At 38.8% G+C, this 16,249-nt stretch overlaps 1 protein-coding gene across 1 annotated transcript in view; it reads right to left on the reverse strand.

Annotated features, from left to right (window-relative positions):
* The window catches only part of ELOVL2 (ELOVL fatty acid elongase 2), a 101,063-nt gene extending 85,038 nt beyond the window's left edge, over nt 1-16,025 (reverse strand). Inside the window, exon 1 of the mRNA XM_043976533.1 lies at nt 15,847-16,025. Coding sequence (XP_043832468.1) covers nt 15,847-15,849 — 3 coding nt within the window. The 5' untranslated portion in view covers nt 15,850-16,025. The remainder of the gene's footprint in view (nt 1-15,846) is intronic.
* Between the last annotated feature and the right edge of the window lie 224 nt (nt 16,026-16,249).

Here is a 16,249-nt window from a genome sequence, read left to right on the forward strand (position 1 = left end):
TATAAATGCTACTTATTCTTATTCTTATTATATCATAGGTCTTCTCACAATCTTTTAATAGCTTCCTATAATCTACAGAATAAAACTCAAACTATTTAGCCTGATTGTCAATGCTTGCCACAATTAGATCTTTTAATCACATTTACAGACTTGTCTACCACTATTCCCTTACATCAATTCTGTACTCAAACAAAATTAGTTGGGGACACTGTCCTTCAAAAATACCTTTTGCATTCAGAAAATCTATTCATTATAAACTGAATTAGCTGGGTAAAGTAATTCCCAATAAGTTGTGAAATGCCTGTAGATTTAACCCTTCAAGGGAACATATTCATTTTCCTACTAATTTAATGATAAATAATGAAAACAGTTCAGCAATTTTACACATTTTTATAAATTTACAAGAGACATAAATCTATGTATGAGTGTTTCATGATATATTTCAGAACTTGTTCTCATCACCAACATCTCCTATGCAAATTACTCGTGCAATTCAACACTTATATAATTAGCACTACTTGGAGTCCTGGATAGCAAAATGAACAATTAAATATTACATTCCAGTGACTTCACCAAATCAGCAGCTACACTTGTTCAGTGTTGCTTGTCAGTAGAAAAAGGTCAAGGCAAAGCTATAGCTATGGTTGTATTTCTCTGCAGCTTTTCTTCAAGTTCCCTTTCTTTCCTTCCTTCCTTCCTTCCTTCTTTCTTTCTTTCTTTCTTCCTTCCTTCCTTCCTTTCTTTTTGGTGAGGCAATTGGGGTTAAGTGACTCGCCCAGGGTCACACAGCTAGTAAGTATCAAGTGTCCTAGGTCAAATTTGAACTCATGTCTTTCTGAATCCAGGGCCAGTGCTCTATCCACTGTGCCACCTAGCTGCCCTCTAAGTTCCCTTTCTGTGAAAAGTTCAGGAAAAATAGCTGTGGTCAACATGATAAAGGCAAATGACCCCTGAGAGAGAAAAGATGCCATTCTATTGCAAATGACTCTCTTGGCCTGTATTCCATGCGGTTAATTCACTCTGCCTTTCCTATAGTGATATATTCTTCATATTAACCCTCTATAGGCTTTATTTCTTAGCAATTATGAGGACTAAATTAGTCATTTATATACTCCAGTACTCCCATGGCTCTTTGATCTTACTAAGTATTTTCTCCAAAGATACAGATTTCAAGCCAGTTATCGTTTATGCATTTTAAGACTGGATAACCCAAATGAATGATTTATTTTTTTAAATAAATACTTCTAATATTGTACTGGATAAGGGATTCATTGCCATTGCCTGACTCTACCTGCAGAAATAGACATAGATTGAATGCTGCTGCTATTCTCTACCTACAGAGATTTTACTCATTCTTCAGTCTAGCTCAAATATCACCTCCTCCCTTTGCTGAACCCCTGCAGTACTCATTGTCTATCCCACTCATTTACTATTCGCCTTATATTATTTTCCCTAACTAGTTCGTAAGTACCTCCTGGTTAGGTAATTTTTCTTGGTTAAAGCTATAACTAACAATTCTAGGGACCAGAGTAAGTTGAGCATAGGAACAGAGGGAACTTGAGGAGTGAAACATTAAATCTCGGGACCTTGCTAGGGGAATGACTGTGGGACACCACTGCCCCAAACATTCACCCCACTGTGCAGAGACTGTAGGCTGCCACTGGAGAAGCTGCTATGGCAAAAGGAACAGTGTCAGGCTGGGGAAGAGATAACCTGAGTTGTAAGCTCTGGTAAGCAAAAGCATCATCTGGTAACCTCCTACTTAAATTTTATTATTCTTATTAACTAGATGCTAAATGCCTGTGTCCTTCCTAACTGAAGGGAGATAGGCACTGCCAACACACTCTAAATTCTGGTACTCAGGCCAAAAGATTGGATCATTCTAGATACCCCACTAAGTAAAACTATTGGTTTCATTCCTCTTAATATCCTCCACTGAGTATAGCATGGATTCATGCAAACAGCAGGTTCTCAATAAAGATTCATTGACTTATTGAGTAAGAAATAAGAAAGTAATCTTTAATGAATGTATACTATGAATGGGAAAACTGGACTTCCCATTCTGGTTTTAATAATAAACATATTTTTAAAAGTAAACTAGAAGCTATATTAGGATTGGATTACCCATATGATGTAAGGTACTTGCCTCTTCCTAATCTCATAAAACCATATTAGGCCTTAATCTACTTCCTCTGAAAACAAAGCCAGTTGTTTTGCTTTGTTATTAAGATTTGCAACAGTTTCTCTCCTTGGTAGTAAGATCAAGAGGAATTGTTTTAGGTTAAAGAGGGAACTTTGACCACCTAAGACCAACTGTGGTTTTCCAGTAATTCAGTGTCTAACTACCTTCAAAGGCAGAATTTCAGTTTTGCATCCCTAGTTCATTCATTTGGATTTAATTCAACAAGCATCTATTAAGCATACAATATGTCGCTGGCACTGGCCTAGGCCCTGGAGCCACAAAGATTAGAACAAAAGCAATTTTTACCTTTTAGGAACTGAGTGTCTTGCTGGAAGAAAACAATAGGTACACAGATCAGTAAATATGATAATAAAAACACTGAAAATACAAAGTTGGGTGAGAGAAAGTGCACTATCAAATGGGGAAGGCAAAAGCAGGAAAGGCCTCAAGCTGTCATGTGAGCTCAAGCCTGAAGGAAACTAGGAAAAAAGGAGCTATAGTGAAGAAGAGATGAGAAGGGAAAACATTCTAGGCAAGGTGGATAGCTTGGAGAATAAACAGCAAGTAGGCCAGTTTGGTGGGAATGTAGAATTCACAAGGGGGAATAATATGAAATCAGTTTTAAAAAGTAGGTTGGAACCAAGTTGTAAAGGGCTTTCAATGCCAATCAGAGGAGTTTATATTTTTTAAGCATTTTTTGGGGGGTGAGGCAATTAGGGTTAAGTGACTTGCCCAAGGTCACACAGCTAGTAAGTGTCAAGTGTCTGAGGCTGGATTTGAACTCAGGTCCTCCTGACTCCAGGGCCGCTGCTCTATCCACTGTGTCACCTAGCTGCCCCAAGAATTTGTATTTTATCTTAGAGATAATATAAAAACAAAAAAGCTTACTTAGCAGAAAACTTACAAAGTGAGACATATTTTGGAAATATCAATTTGGTGGCTCTGTGGAGAAATATTGGAAAGGGAAGAGGCTGGAGACCGAGACCAATTAGGAGGCTGGGTAATTAATGACACAGGCAAAAGGTCACAAGGACCTGAACTAGAGAAGTGGTGGCCATGAGAATGGAGAGAAGGAGATACATGGGAAAGTTATTGTGTAGGTAGAAAAGCCAAGACTTGGATATGAAGGATAAGAGAAAATGAAGAATTGGGGATGACTTGGGAGATTGGGGCTCTAGGTGACTGGAAAAGATAATGATGTTCTCAACAGAAACAGATTTACTATGTTTTAGAGAAGTTCAGTGTAAAATTAGTTTTGAAATGAAGCACTTTTGGTAATATTTAGAAAACCACTTTTTAAAACATTCTTACAGTAAATTTAATAAAAGTATAAATAACATTAAGTTTACTTTACATTTTTAAAAATTGTCCTATAAAACACTTTTATTTGAAGGAAACTATCATTTAATAATAATAATAATAGAATATTATTTAAAAATCTATAAAGCACAGGAATCACTTGTATGATCTATGGATTCAGAAATCCTAAGAAAATCTACCTGAGACTTGCAGGCAAAAAGAAAAAGACAAAAGGTAAAAGTTCATGATTATATAATATCATAGTTAAGTCTCTCCTTATTTTTACTCAGTGATTACAACTTGGGGTTAAAGTTTATTTAATAATTGTTTTTAATTTTCTGTGTAGTTTAACTTATCATTCAATACACAGTCATTGTCAAGTACTTATGGGCCCCTCCTGCATAGGCTATGATTCAGAAGCTAATGTTTCCATTAGAAAACAAGTGTTGTGGAGTCTTACATGATTTCTTCACCTTGAATGTTCTTTGGCTTTCTCAAATTGAATTACAGTTTTACTAATTACAGTTTTACTAATGATAAATATCATGTCCAAAGATTATTTCATGACACGTGATTGCTAAAGAAATTCTGCACAATATATACATCAAGTCAACATTTATCAACAGGCACTTAATAGAAACAAAAGTTGGAAAGTAGGTAGCAAAGTATCACTAGTCAGAATTTAGTAACAATTCATTTAAGGAAAGCAACTCCAGATCTCTCATTTTTTTCTCTAGATCCGTCCCCTTCCAAATCTCTATTTCTACATCCTTACCTGTCACCTTCATTTTTTAATCCTGGAGCCAATCCCCTGTCCTTTTCTAAGACCCCTTTCAGTCCTAAATATGTTTCTATGCTGTTGGGTTTAAGTTCCTCACCCCATTCTCCTGAATCTCCAGACAGTCCTTCCTTGACTAAATCACTTTTTCTTTCCTTAGGAGATGAGTAGCCATGTAGTTTAGGGAAAAAGAAAAAGGACTTGCATTTTAGTCTCAGATCTATTATTCACTGGCTCTATGCCTTGGGCACAGATAAGTCTTTTTGCCTGAGAAAGGAGGGTGTTGACCAAGATAATCTCTAACTCTTTCTAGTTCTAAAAGTCTATGAAACAGTAGAATCTAGGGAGTCTTGAAGAGTACATTTGTTTCATAAAGTTTAGTAGAGTATGCATAGGAGCAAGCAGGATGTTTTTCAAAAGAAAAAAGTATTAATTCAATTGTTTTTGGTTACCTATTTTTTTTTTGTCCAGAACTATGATTTAATTGGTATAGGAACTACTTGGTGAGGAGGCCCCCTTTACCAGTGTATGCTCTGCAACTTAGAGTCTTAGATTCTGGAGCCCTGAGAATTTAAATAATTTGCCTAGGATCACATAGCCAGAACTGAACTCAGTTCTTCCTCACTCCATCCTTGGCTTTCTATCCACAAAGACACACTGCCTAACATGCAAAATTAAGTTGATAAAATAATTTTTTAAAAGAAAAGAGCATTCCTAGCCTTTCAGGATAGTAGTACTACTGACTTTACTTGCTAGTGAAGGAAAAAGAAAATGAACATAAAGGCCACTCCAAGGAAAATACTATTTGGGTGGAATTATCTGTAACTTATTTGACACTGAATCAAGAGAGAAATCCTTGAAAAGATAATCCTACTTGAAGTCTATACCAGTTATTCATCCCCCTATAGTCTACATCCCACTATTCTTTGGCTGGATTCTTGGCATGTTGGCTCACAAAATTCAAGTCAGCAAGTTGTTTTGCTTGTAAATGGGTTATAAATGTACATATAAAAACAGAGAATAAACGTTCCTGAGCTTCTGGTTTTGAAATTGATGTTTTGGAAACATTTTAAAAACATTCCTATGGAAACTGCAGTTTCTTCAAGTAAACTTTTATTCCCGTTTTTAAAAAATCAAAGACAGAGTTCTTTAAGGGTAAGAAAATGAGAATTACAACAGATATACAAAACTTTAATTGAATTGTCAAGCTATATAATATGAGGAATTTGGTGTTGCTATCTTTCTTAAGTGTGTAGTATTAGAGACAGCTCAGACTAAGTATTTCTGCATATATATGTATAACTGTATATATGTGTAGCTATGTATATGCACACACATACATACACACATATCTACATTTTGTTATTGTTGTTCAGATGTTTTTTGGTCATGTCTGACTCTTCATGATCCCATTTGGGATTTTCTTGGCAAAAATACTAGAGTGGTTTGCCATTTCCTTCTCCAGATCATTTGACAAAAGAGGAAACTGAAGCTAACAGGGTTAAGTGACTTACCCAGGGTCAGGCAGCTAGGAAGTATCTGAAGACAAATTTGAACTCAGGAAGAGGGATCTTCCTGACTCCAGGCCCAGCACTTCATCCCCACTGTACCACCTAACTGCTCTGGGTGTGTGTGTGTGTGTGTGTGTGTGTGTGTGTGTGTACATTAAAATACACATAAACTACCAATAACTGATGATAATATCCAACCTCTCTCTTCCATGCCCACAGACATTTACCAAAAGCAGGGAATCCATGTTCAAGTGCTCAGCCTTTTTCTCTTGTGTTTTGCTGCACTAAATCCTCTATAAATAATGACAAAATAATGACAGCCATTAAGGAAAAAAGTTTCCACAGAAGTTATTTAGTGCAGATCATTGGGCTGTAGGCTTTAAAAAAACTTACCAGGGGCAGCTAGGTGGCACAATGGATAGAGCACCGGCCCTGGAGTCAGGAGTACCTGAGTTCAAATCCAGCCTCAGACACTTAACACTTACTAGCTGTGTGACCTTGGGCAAGTCATTTAACCCTAATTGTCTCACTAAAAAAAAGAAAAAAAAAACTAACCAAAAAGCCACCATGGTCTCTCTGGCTAACAACTATAAAAAGAAGGTGTCAGAATATAAAGATAAATGGCTCAGGCTGGGGCAAACCACATTGTCTAACTTTTCTCCTCTAGTTTAAAGAACATATACTAATGAGAGAATCAAAGAATCTTAGCTAAATCCTTTGCCACTAACCTAATTGAGTCAAGTCAGGTAAGTTGCACCTTACTTTACACAAGAGATGCATATTTGAAAACCTATGCCTCAATAAAATCTTTATAATTGAGTGAAACTTTCAACCAATGAGGTTTATGTAAATCATAGACAACTTTGTTCAAGTAGTTTCTTTTGAACAGGGATTGTTCATTCATTGTATTTATATTCCTAGAGCCTGACACAGTGCCTAGCACATAGAAGGCTACTAAGAAATACTTCTGGGGCAGCTATTTGGTACAGTGGATAAAGCACTGGCCTTGGATTCAGGAGGACCTGAGTTCAAATCCAGCCTCATACACTTGATACTTACTAGCTGTGTGACCCTGGACAAGTCACTTAACCCTCATTGCCCCACAACCCCCCCCCAAACAACAACAACAACAAAACAAAACAAAAACAAAAAAAGAAATACTTGTTGATTAACTGAGGGGAGTTATTTCCTTTTAAATTACCCTTTTCCTATGAGAAGCAGGTTGATGTAGTGGAGGCAGTACTGAGAAGAACAGGATTTTTAATCCTTCTTTTCTGACAGTAAGTGATTGTCCTTGGACCAGTTAATCTAAAGCAATCTCTGAGTTTTCCCTATTCCTGACCTCACAACCTGTACGTGAGGTCACGTATTTCAAAATTCTCTTAAACCCATTCCCCTGTCTATTTCTACTGTAAGCTTCCAGGTATAGGCACTCATTACCACCCATCTGGACTACTGTAATAACTTTTCCATATTCATTCTCTCTTCTCCCCCTCTAGGCCTTTGTATACATAGCTAATAGTTAGCTTTTTAAAAATGTCTTAAGGTTTGCAAAGCACTTTACAAATGTTATCTCATTTTATCATGAGGACAATGCTGGGAGGTATAGGTGTTATTATTATCTCCATTTTACAGTTAAGGAAAGGTAGGCAGAGGTTAAATGACTTGCCCAGGGTCACACTACTGGTAAGTGTCCAAGGCAGGCTTTGAATTCAGGACTTCTTGACTCCAGCCTTTTATCCACTGTGGCACTTAACTGCCTCCAGAATTTATAAAGAGTTTTAAAAAGGTTGGCAAAGTACTTTACCCATGTCATCTCATTCTATCTTTACAACAGCCCTGTGAAGTAGGTGCTATAATTGTCCACATTTTACAATGAAGAAAATGAGACTGAGAGAGGTTATGTCTTGCTTACAGTGACTCAACCAATTCAGTATCTGAAGCAGGATTTGAGGCCAGGTTTTTCTGACTACAAGTCAAGTATTCTATCCACTATGCTACCTAACTGCCCAGATGCTACCTAGATCTTGTTATGTCACTACTCTTCTCAAAAGGCTTTAGTGGCCCCCCTGCTGCATCCCAAGCAAAGTTAAAACTCTTCTTTCCTGACACTCAAGACCTGGGATTACATTGTCTAGCTAGCTTTATCTTATATTTTGGACAACTGTCTAATGTGTTTATCTTGTTTATCCTGTAATATCTCTGTAAAATAAGCTGGAGAAGGAAATGGCAAACTACTCCAGTATCTTTTATATAGACTCAATATTGCAGGATACTTTTAGATAATATCTACCTATGTTTGTGTCCTACCCTCCAAATAAATTGTGAGCTATCTTTTATCAAAATTCTTTATCTTCCTTAGAACATAGCATGATTCTTAGCATAGTCGAGTTTTAATAAATACTGATAGTGATTGCTATTTATGTTTTCGTTAACTGATTCTGAAATTATTTACCAATATAAATATTTTGTATTTAAAACTTTTTTTTGTTTGTATCTTCAGTCTGGTTCCTGAGAATCCTGAAAAATGGTGTATTATACATATCATGTTCCAACAGTCAGGGTCACTGGAAAAGCTAAGGCTGCAGAGGAATGGAGCCAACTTCCCAGAGTTGTTTGTTTGAAATCTTGGCCTGTTTATATCACACATGAAGCCAGAGGTCACATCACATCCCCAGATTTTTTTCTATATCTCTTGGTTAAGGGATATTTCAGATATTATATAACTGTTTTCTCTCAAAGGTCCTTTCACCCCTACTATTTTTGACAAAGTCAAAAACCTTATACTGATATGATAGATTAGATGAAAAATTAACTAGTGGGAAACATGAGAAAACCTGAATGAATATCTGATGCAAAACAAACAACATATATAGTGTAAAAGGAAAGAACAATAACCAAAAAATTCACATCTTTGTGTAATTACAATGGTTAAGCTCTATCCAAAGAAAAGATAAGAAAATAGGCCTCCCTCCCTCTTTTATAGAGATAGGGGACAATGGATACAGAACACTGTATGTTAGACTTAATTGATTGTATTGGTTAGTTATCCAGAATTTCTTGGGGTTGTTTTCACTTCCTTTTGCTTATTCTTAGGGACTTGACCTCTCTTGGTAAGGAGGGAAAGGCAGGTGTACTTGGAAATGAAGATGATAGAAAAACACAATGTATACATTAAAAAATTAACCTTTCAATATAATAAAGAAAAGCATCTATGTTCCTAGCACTTACCATAAGTAAGGCATTTTTCAGAACTGTATTTATGTAAATGAGTAGCTGGAAAGAGTCCTAGGCCTAGAGTCAGGAAGACCCCTCCTGACTGAGTTCAAATCTGGCCTCAGACATGTAACTAGCTGTGTGACCCTGTGCAAGTCACTTAACATTGTTTGCCTCAGTTTCCTCATCATAAAATGAGCTGGAGAAGGAAATGACAAACCACTCCAGTGTCTTTGCCAAAAAAAAACCCAAATGGGGTCATGAAGAGTCAGACACAACTGAACGTATATTTGTGGAAAACAAATTCCTATTATTTAAATAATATAAATGCACTAGGGGTATTTATTATTTAAATGAAACTTATGATATTTTTTAGAAGTAAATAATCACCCCATCTTATCTTTTCTATAAATCCAGATTATCAAATCCAGAGTTGCCTTAAAAGGGAGTAAATAGATGATTATGGAAGAAGAACTTACTTCAAACATATAAATTAATAACAATATAAAAGTACCTTAATTGATGAATTTCCTAAATGTTCTTCTTCATTACCAGATACTCTTTATACTCCTTTAGGCAGTTAGCATACTTCACTTTGTATTATATTTATTTTGCGTATATATCTTATTTTTCCTCTTAGATTATGAGGCCTTAAGTGAGAGGATTATGTCTAATATTTCTCTCAGGGCCTGACACAATGCCTTGAATGTAGTGCTTGATAAATGTTTGAATGTTTGTTGACTTGTTGACTCTGTGTGCATATTTTATATATAAATGGCATAAGGGATAGAAAACTGGTCTTGGAGTCACAGCAACCCACATTCATATCCTGACACATACTATTGTGTGACAATAATCAAGTCACTTAATCTTTCAATGCTCTGGGCAACTCTGTAAGACTATGTTGCAGAAAAGGTGCAGACTTGCATTAGTAGGAGGAGTTTCCTTATCTGGGAGTTTCCTATATCAATGAAATCACCTGTCCAGTCCTTGTCTTATATGTGAGAGAGACAGAGAGGGTCAGACTGACAGAGACAGAAACAGAGATAGGAAGGGAGTTATAGATTATCATGGGGGAAAAAATCTTTGATATAAAAGAAAACATTGCTATGGCAACCAGAGATGCAAGCCCATTTTCCTAAAATTTAGGATAATGATAGCAGTGCTTAGAAGCATGTTGCCAATATTTCCATTCTTTTACTATCCCTTTTTGTTGAATTCAGTACCCATAGGATTATGTGAAACATAATCTTTCCATTCATGGGAAAGAGCAGACCAGTATTCAGTGTCATGTTCAACATTCTACTATACAGAAAAGGAGACTGACAGGTTATCTTGCTGATCTTATATCCAGCACTTGAGAGGGAAATAGTGGCAAAGTCAGAGCAAAGGGAGAACCAGAGGAAACCTAGACACGCACTCTCTATGATTTGGGGCTATTTTCATACCTTTCTAGGACTCTCTCTATACATAGGAGTTGAGTTAAAGGAAGGGTAAGGATATGAGGTGTAATGTGATTGCATCACTTTTTTGTAGGTTTGAATCCATCCTTGCAATTTTTAGTAAATCTAAAGCATCCCTGGGTGGTACGTTTGTCCATTCTCTTTGAAAGTTAGTATGATATGGTGTGTAGAGTTCTGGACATGGAATGAGGAGACCTGGGTTTAAGTCATTGTCCTACTATTCAATCACTGTTGGACTTTGAACAAATTACTTTACTTCTCTGGTCCTCAGTTTACTAATCTGTAAATTGAGGGGATGAACTAAATGATCTATCCCTTCCATCTTTAAGCTTCAATGATTCTCTTACTCCCCCTTTCTTTTCTCTCTTTAGGTTGATACTGAAGCAAGGGAGAAATGGAGCTAAGTCTTCAGTATTTGTAAGGACAGTTAACTATCCCAATTACCCATCCCCACCCACCCCCACACTGCTATCCTTCTTGTTTCTTTCCTTCCTTCTTTCTTCCTTCCTTCTCTTTCCTTCTTTCCTTCCATCTTTCTTTCTCCTCTCTCTCTGTCTCTCTCTCTGTCTCTCTGTCTCTGTCTCTCTCTCTCTCTCTGTTTCTCTCCTTATACACCTAGTACAGGTGCATAGAAAAAATTCAACCATTTCCAACACCTTATTAGATTCCTCCATTTCTAACATCTCACTAGATTTCTCTATTTACTTGGCTATAATCCTAGGTAAGGGGAAAAACAAGAGAGAAGTTAAAGAAAGCTCTTTTCTACTCTATGCTTAGATGTCTTGGCATAAAGAAAGTATCAAGCCCAGTGCCACTAGTTGAAAATAACAGTGAATCTTAGAGCCCTGAGAGTATTTTTTATTTCTCCTTTCAATTCATTATTCTTTCTGCATTTTTCTAATGTTATTAATGACTTTGAGGGATATTTTCAATATCATATTATCACTAAAAGACATTATGTTGACATTTAGTTCTGAATCTTTGATAAAGGAGAAAAGTTAGTAATAGTATCAATAAAGAAAATGAAGATTATTTATGACAGCATGAAAAATACAGATGAAGGAGACAAATAGAATTACAGGGATAGTGGGTCAAAGGTAAAAAGATGAAATTTATTATACTTGACATGAAAAAGAGTGATAGGGAAGGAAAGTAGAGAGGGAAAGAAAAAAGAGGAGGATAAAAAGAAAAGAAATAAAAAATGAAGTATAAATGAAAGAAAGTCAAGTCAGAAAGAAAGAAAACTACTGCAAATGGGAGAAATATCAACAGAGGCTTTAGGATTAGATGCTTTTCATAAATTAATTAATTTGATACTCATAATAATCTTATGATATAGGTAGAATAGTTAGGATTACCCTCATTTTATATATGAAGAAACTGATGCCCATGATCACATAGTTAATAATCATCAGAACTGGGATTTGAATAGTTTGACTCCAAATCCAGTGTTTCTTCCACTAAACCACTCTGCTGAACAGGAAAGAAAACCTAAAGAGTTAAAGACAAAAAATAGCCACTACATTTGGTATTTTGAACTATAGCAATGGGTTAAAAAAAAGGAATTTTTAAAGATGTTGTCAAGTGAAAATATAAGAATATCTGGCAAAAACATGGGTAGGAGAGAAAAGAGGGGGAAGAGTCAAATTTCAGACACTGTAGACAGAAGAGCTGGTGGAATTACTATCATTGATAGGAAACAGAGAGAACACAGTCTGAAAGACGAGTAGCTTTCTGTTGTGTAAAGCTTAATGTAGCTATGAGGAACTCAAAAGAGTACAAATGGTTAAAAAAAGAAGGAAAATTTTAATTCACACATAGTGACAACAGATAGAGAAGTGTTAATAAGATCCGTGAACTACAGAAAACGTGGTCAGTATGAGAAAGTAATTAGAGACCCAGCTCTGGGGGACTTCCATTAAAACCAGAAATGACAAAAGGATATACATGAAAGAAAAAATAATATACACCCAGTGATTTCTAAAAGTTTCCACTAAAGAATTTATTTGTAGGCATTAAGCTTTTAGAATGGGTAGTAGAAAAAGATCCTAGATAATTTAGAGAAAGCTAAAGTACAAATGTATAATTTGTAAACTTTGAGAAAGCAGTAGCATTAGATAGCCTCCACCTAGCACACTAGGCAAATTTCCATGATGCTAAGCCAGAGAAAGAGCTTCCAAGGCTAGACCACTACTGCTTCCTCTTCCCATCCCTTGCCCCCTACTTAAAAGTGCAAAAGCACAGATCATTCCACATGCCAGCAACCAGAAATCTGGGAGCCCTGTGGTTGAATCTAACCACAGACAATGATTCTCTATGGTCTGTAAATACATTACTGCATGTTGTGGGTATTAATAAATTTTAAATAACTAGTTCAGCCCCTGAAGCATGATGACAGTAGTCCTGAATCATAAAAGTGGAAAGGAATTAGAAAGGCCATCTAGTCCACTCTCTTCCTTAGTCAGTGCTCTTTAAACCCTCCCAGATAATAATGACTTTCAGTTGCCTCTCAACTTCCAGTGATCAGTTCAGTAGCAGATTTTGAAGATTCCAGGTAGTACATTATAATGACTAACAAATCTAAGTGATCTAGCACATCCAGACCACCGGCTTAAATATACACAATCCAAATAGATTTACAAATCGAACTCTTGGGAAAGGAATTACCTCAAAATAATTAAAATATCTGACAAAGACTAGATAGTGCATTTCCTTTTCCTTTCATTCAGTTCATCTTAAACATGAATCTGAGTGTTACAAGGTTTCATGTAATTAACACCCAGAAACTTCATTTCATTGTAATCTTTTTAAAGAGTTTCTTTTGAAAAGCATCAATATCAAGGACATTTACACCTTTTGCTACAATATGAAAAAACTGTAACAACAGAGTCAAGAGGTTTATAAGTATCCTCTCTCTTGATTTGGTTCTCTCATTTTAGTTCCCAGATGATAACCCTTCAATTAAGAAAAAACTCTCAGGGCAGCTAGGTGGTTCAGTGGATAGAGCACCTGCCCTGGATTCAAGAGGACCTGAGTTCAAATGTGAACTCAGACACTTCACACTGACTAGCTGTGTGACCCTCGGCAAGTCACTTAACCCTCATTGCCCTGCAAAAAAGAAAGGAAGGAAGGAAGGAAGGAAGGAAGGAAGGAAGGAAGGAAGGAAGGAAGGAAGGAAGGAAGGAAGGAAGGAAGGAAGGAAGGAAGGAAGGAAGGAAGGAAGGAAGGGACTCTCATTCTATCCACCTCAAAACAAAAGTATAAGCCCCAAGTAGAAAAGCCAAATCTGATTCCCAAGAAGGCTCTGCCTTCCAAAATTGAAGCCACATATAGTGTAGTCAGCCAGGAAGAGTACAGCACAAAATGCAGGGACAATCCCATGCACAAGAAAAACAGATGGTTGGTTTCTTGTAAGCTATGAACGATAGTTCTCAAAACATAAATCTCATCTGATCTGACTACCTTTAGACTGCCATCTAACAATGGGTTAGATAAGGAAGGTAGAGGACTAGAAAGTCCCAGTTAATATGCACCAATGGTTATACGCCAGTCAGACCTCTTTTTGCAGTAGGAAGAATAGTTGATTTGGAATCAGAGGAATTAGGTTAGAATTCTATTTCACCATTTACCATCTATGCCACTTTATCTCTGAGTCTGGATTTCCTTAGCTATGAAATGACAAGGAGGGGAAGTGGACTAGACTAGATGATCTCTAAAGTCCCTTTCAACTCTAAATTTATGATCTTATGATTGGTTCCCAAATTACCATGAGTAATTTTGTCATTCTATTAAGTTAACATCTGGTCTCTGAGAGGATAAGAAATAGGGCTGGTAAGTTTGGGTGTGGGGTCTGAAAGGGAAGGGAACATCGACAAGTTCTGGATAGCCTTGGGACAATTAAGGAGGGCAAGACTCAATTCAGAAATATGGGGTCTAATGGGAAATTGTAACTGTATGTATCTTGGAAGAAGGAGACCCAGAGGGGCAGCTAGGTGGCAGTGGATAAAGCACCCGTCCTGGATTCAGGAGGACCTGAGTTCAAATCCCTCAGACACTTGACACTTACTAGCTGTCTGACCCTGGGCAAGTCACTTAACCCCAACTGCCTCACCAAAAGAGAGAGACAGAGACAGAGACAGAGACAGAGAAAGAGAGAGAGACAGAGACAGAGACAGACAGACAGACAGACAGACAGACAGACAGACAGAGACAGAGAAAGAGACAGAGAGAGAGAGAGACCCAGAAGACAACTTATCCAGGATTTTGCCTAATGCCAGTTTTGATAGCATGGTATATAATAAATGCAAAGGTTCTCCAGCTAGCCATTCCTATCTCTGAGGACAAAGACTGACATTCAGCAACAAGGTTTTAAGAACTGGAAGGTGAAGACAACTGTTGGAAAGAAGATACCATAAATATCGCAGAGGTTGTGTACTAAAGGGTACATAATGACGCTTACAATCATACAGATAGAAACAGAACAGTCCCAAACAAAACTGAAATGACAAATTTATTTCTAAACTGCTTTATGGCTACCAAGTTCCTTCCTTGGAGCCCCCTCCTGAGGTATAGATTGTTTCCATCTTACAGATGAGGAAACTGAGGAACAGAATAAGGCAACTTGTCCAAAGTCACATAGCAATTAATTATTAAAGACAAGGCTTGAACTCAGGTCTTGAGAAAGCCAAGACCAGTACCTTTCTTCCAAAACAGACAAACTGTGCCCCAAATTCAGTAGTTCCATGGGACATGGTCAGCATAGAAAGAGACTGAAGTGCGAAGAGAGATGGGAGAGGTCGGGAAGGGGGTTCCCATACTAATGAGGTCTTCTATTCTTTGAAGTGGGCTAAAGACTAACCCCGTGACCATAGTTGTAAGCGTGTGTACTCATGACAGACAGACAGACAGACAGACAGACCGGCAGGCGGGCGGGCGGGCTCTTTGTAGGTGATTAGCCTAATCCCGTGGATCTGGCTGGACATGCTACTTCTCCACTTGCCCCCGAAGAGCAGGTCAGGGGAGTCGGCCTCGAAGGGCTAGCACAGTCGGTGGCCGGGGACACAGATCCGGAGCGGGTCCCCGGCGCGGTGTGCCCGGGGGTGTGACTGCGAAGGGCCGAGCACCGTGGCCGGGCAGCCTCCCGCTCGACGGGCACATTACTTCCCTCACGCACCCTCAGAGTGGGGCTCGCGCGCGAACCCGCATTCGCCGGGCAGGGCTAGGGCTGGCGGGGGTCGACGGGGTCGGCCAAGGAGGGGGCTGGAGCCCCTTCCCGTCGGTGCGTGTGCGCGCGCGCAGGCAAGAGACCCCGCCAGGTGTGGTAGAGACAGAGGGAGGAGGGTCGGCCGCCGCCCCCTCGGCCAGTGTGCCTGCCCCAGCGCTTCCTCGCGCACTCACCATGTCTGGCCGCGTCTCTGGAGCTCCGGGCCCGGAGGAGGGAAGTGATGCGCTGTCCAGGGTATCCAGCCTCCCTCTGCCCCGCGCGCGGCAGGCGCAACCTCTATAAGGTTTTACACACGCGCGCACACACGCCCCAGAGCACGCCCAGGCACACACACACACCCCACACCGCTCGGCTCAGCCGTACCCCCGCCCCCCACTCCCGCCTCCCTTTCGCGCCTGCCTCCCTCCTCTCCCGCCTCTCTCTCTCTCTTCCTCCCACCCTCCCTCGCCCTCGCGGCGCCGAGGCTCCCAAGGCTTCCCCTCAGCCTCACACTCTGCTCCTGCCGCGCCCTCTAGGGAAGGGAAGCCCGCACTGCAAGCACAGAGAGACAGAGGAGGGAAGGAGCGAGGCGAGGCG

This window comes from Dromiciops gliroides, chromosome 1 (assembly GCF_019393635.1).
Source record: "Dromiciops gliroides isolate mDroGli1 chromosome 1, mDroGli1.pri, whole genome shotgun sequence".
NCBI classification, from domain to species: Eukaryota; Metazoa; Chordata; class Mammalia; order Microbiotheria; family Microbiotheriidae; genus Dromiciops; species Dromiciops gliroides.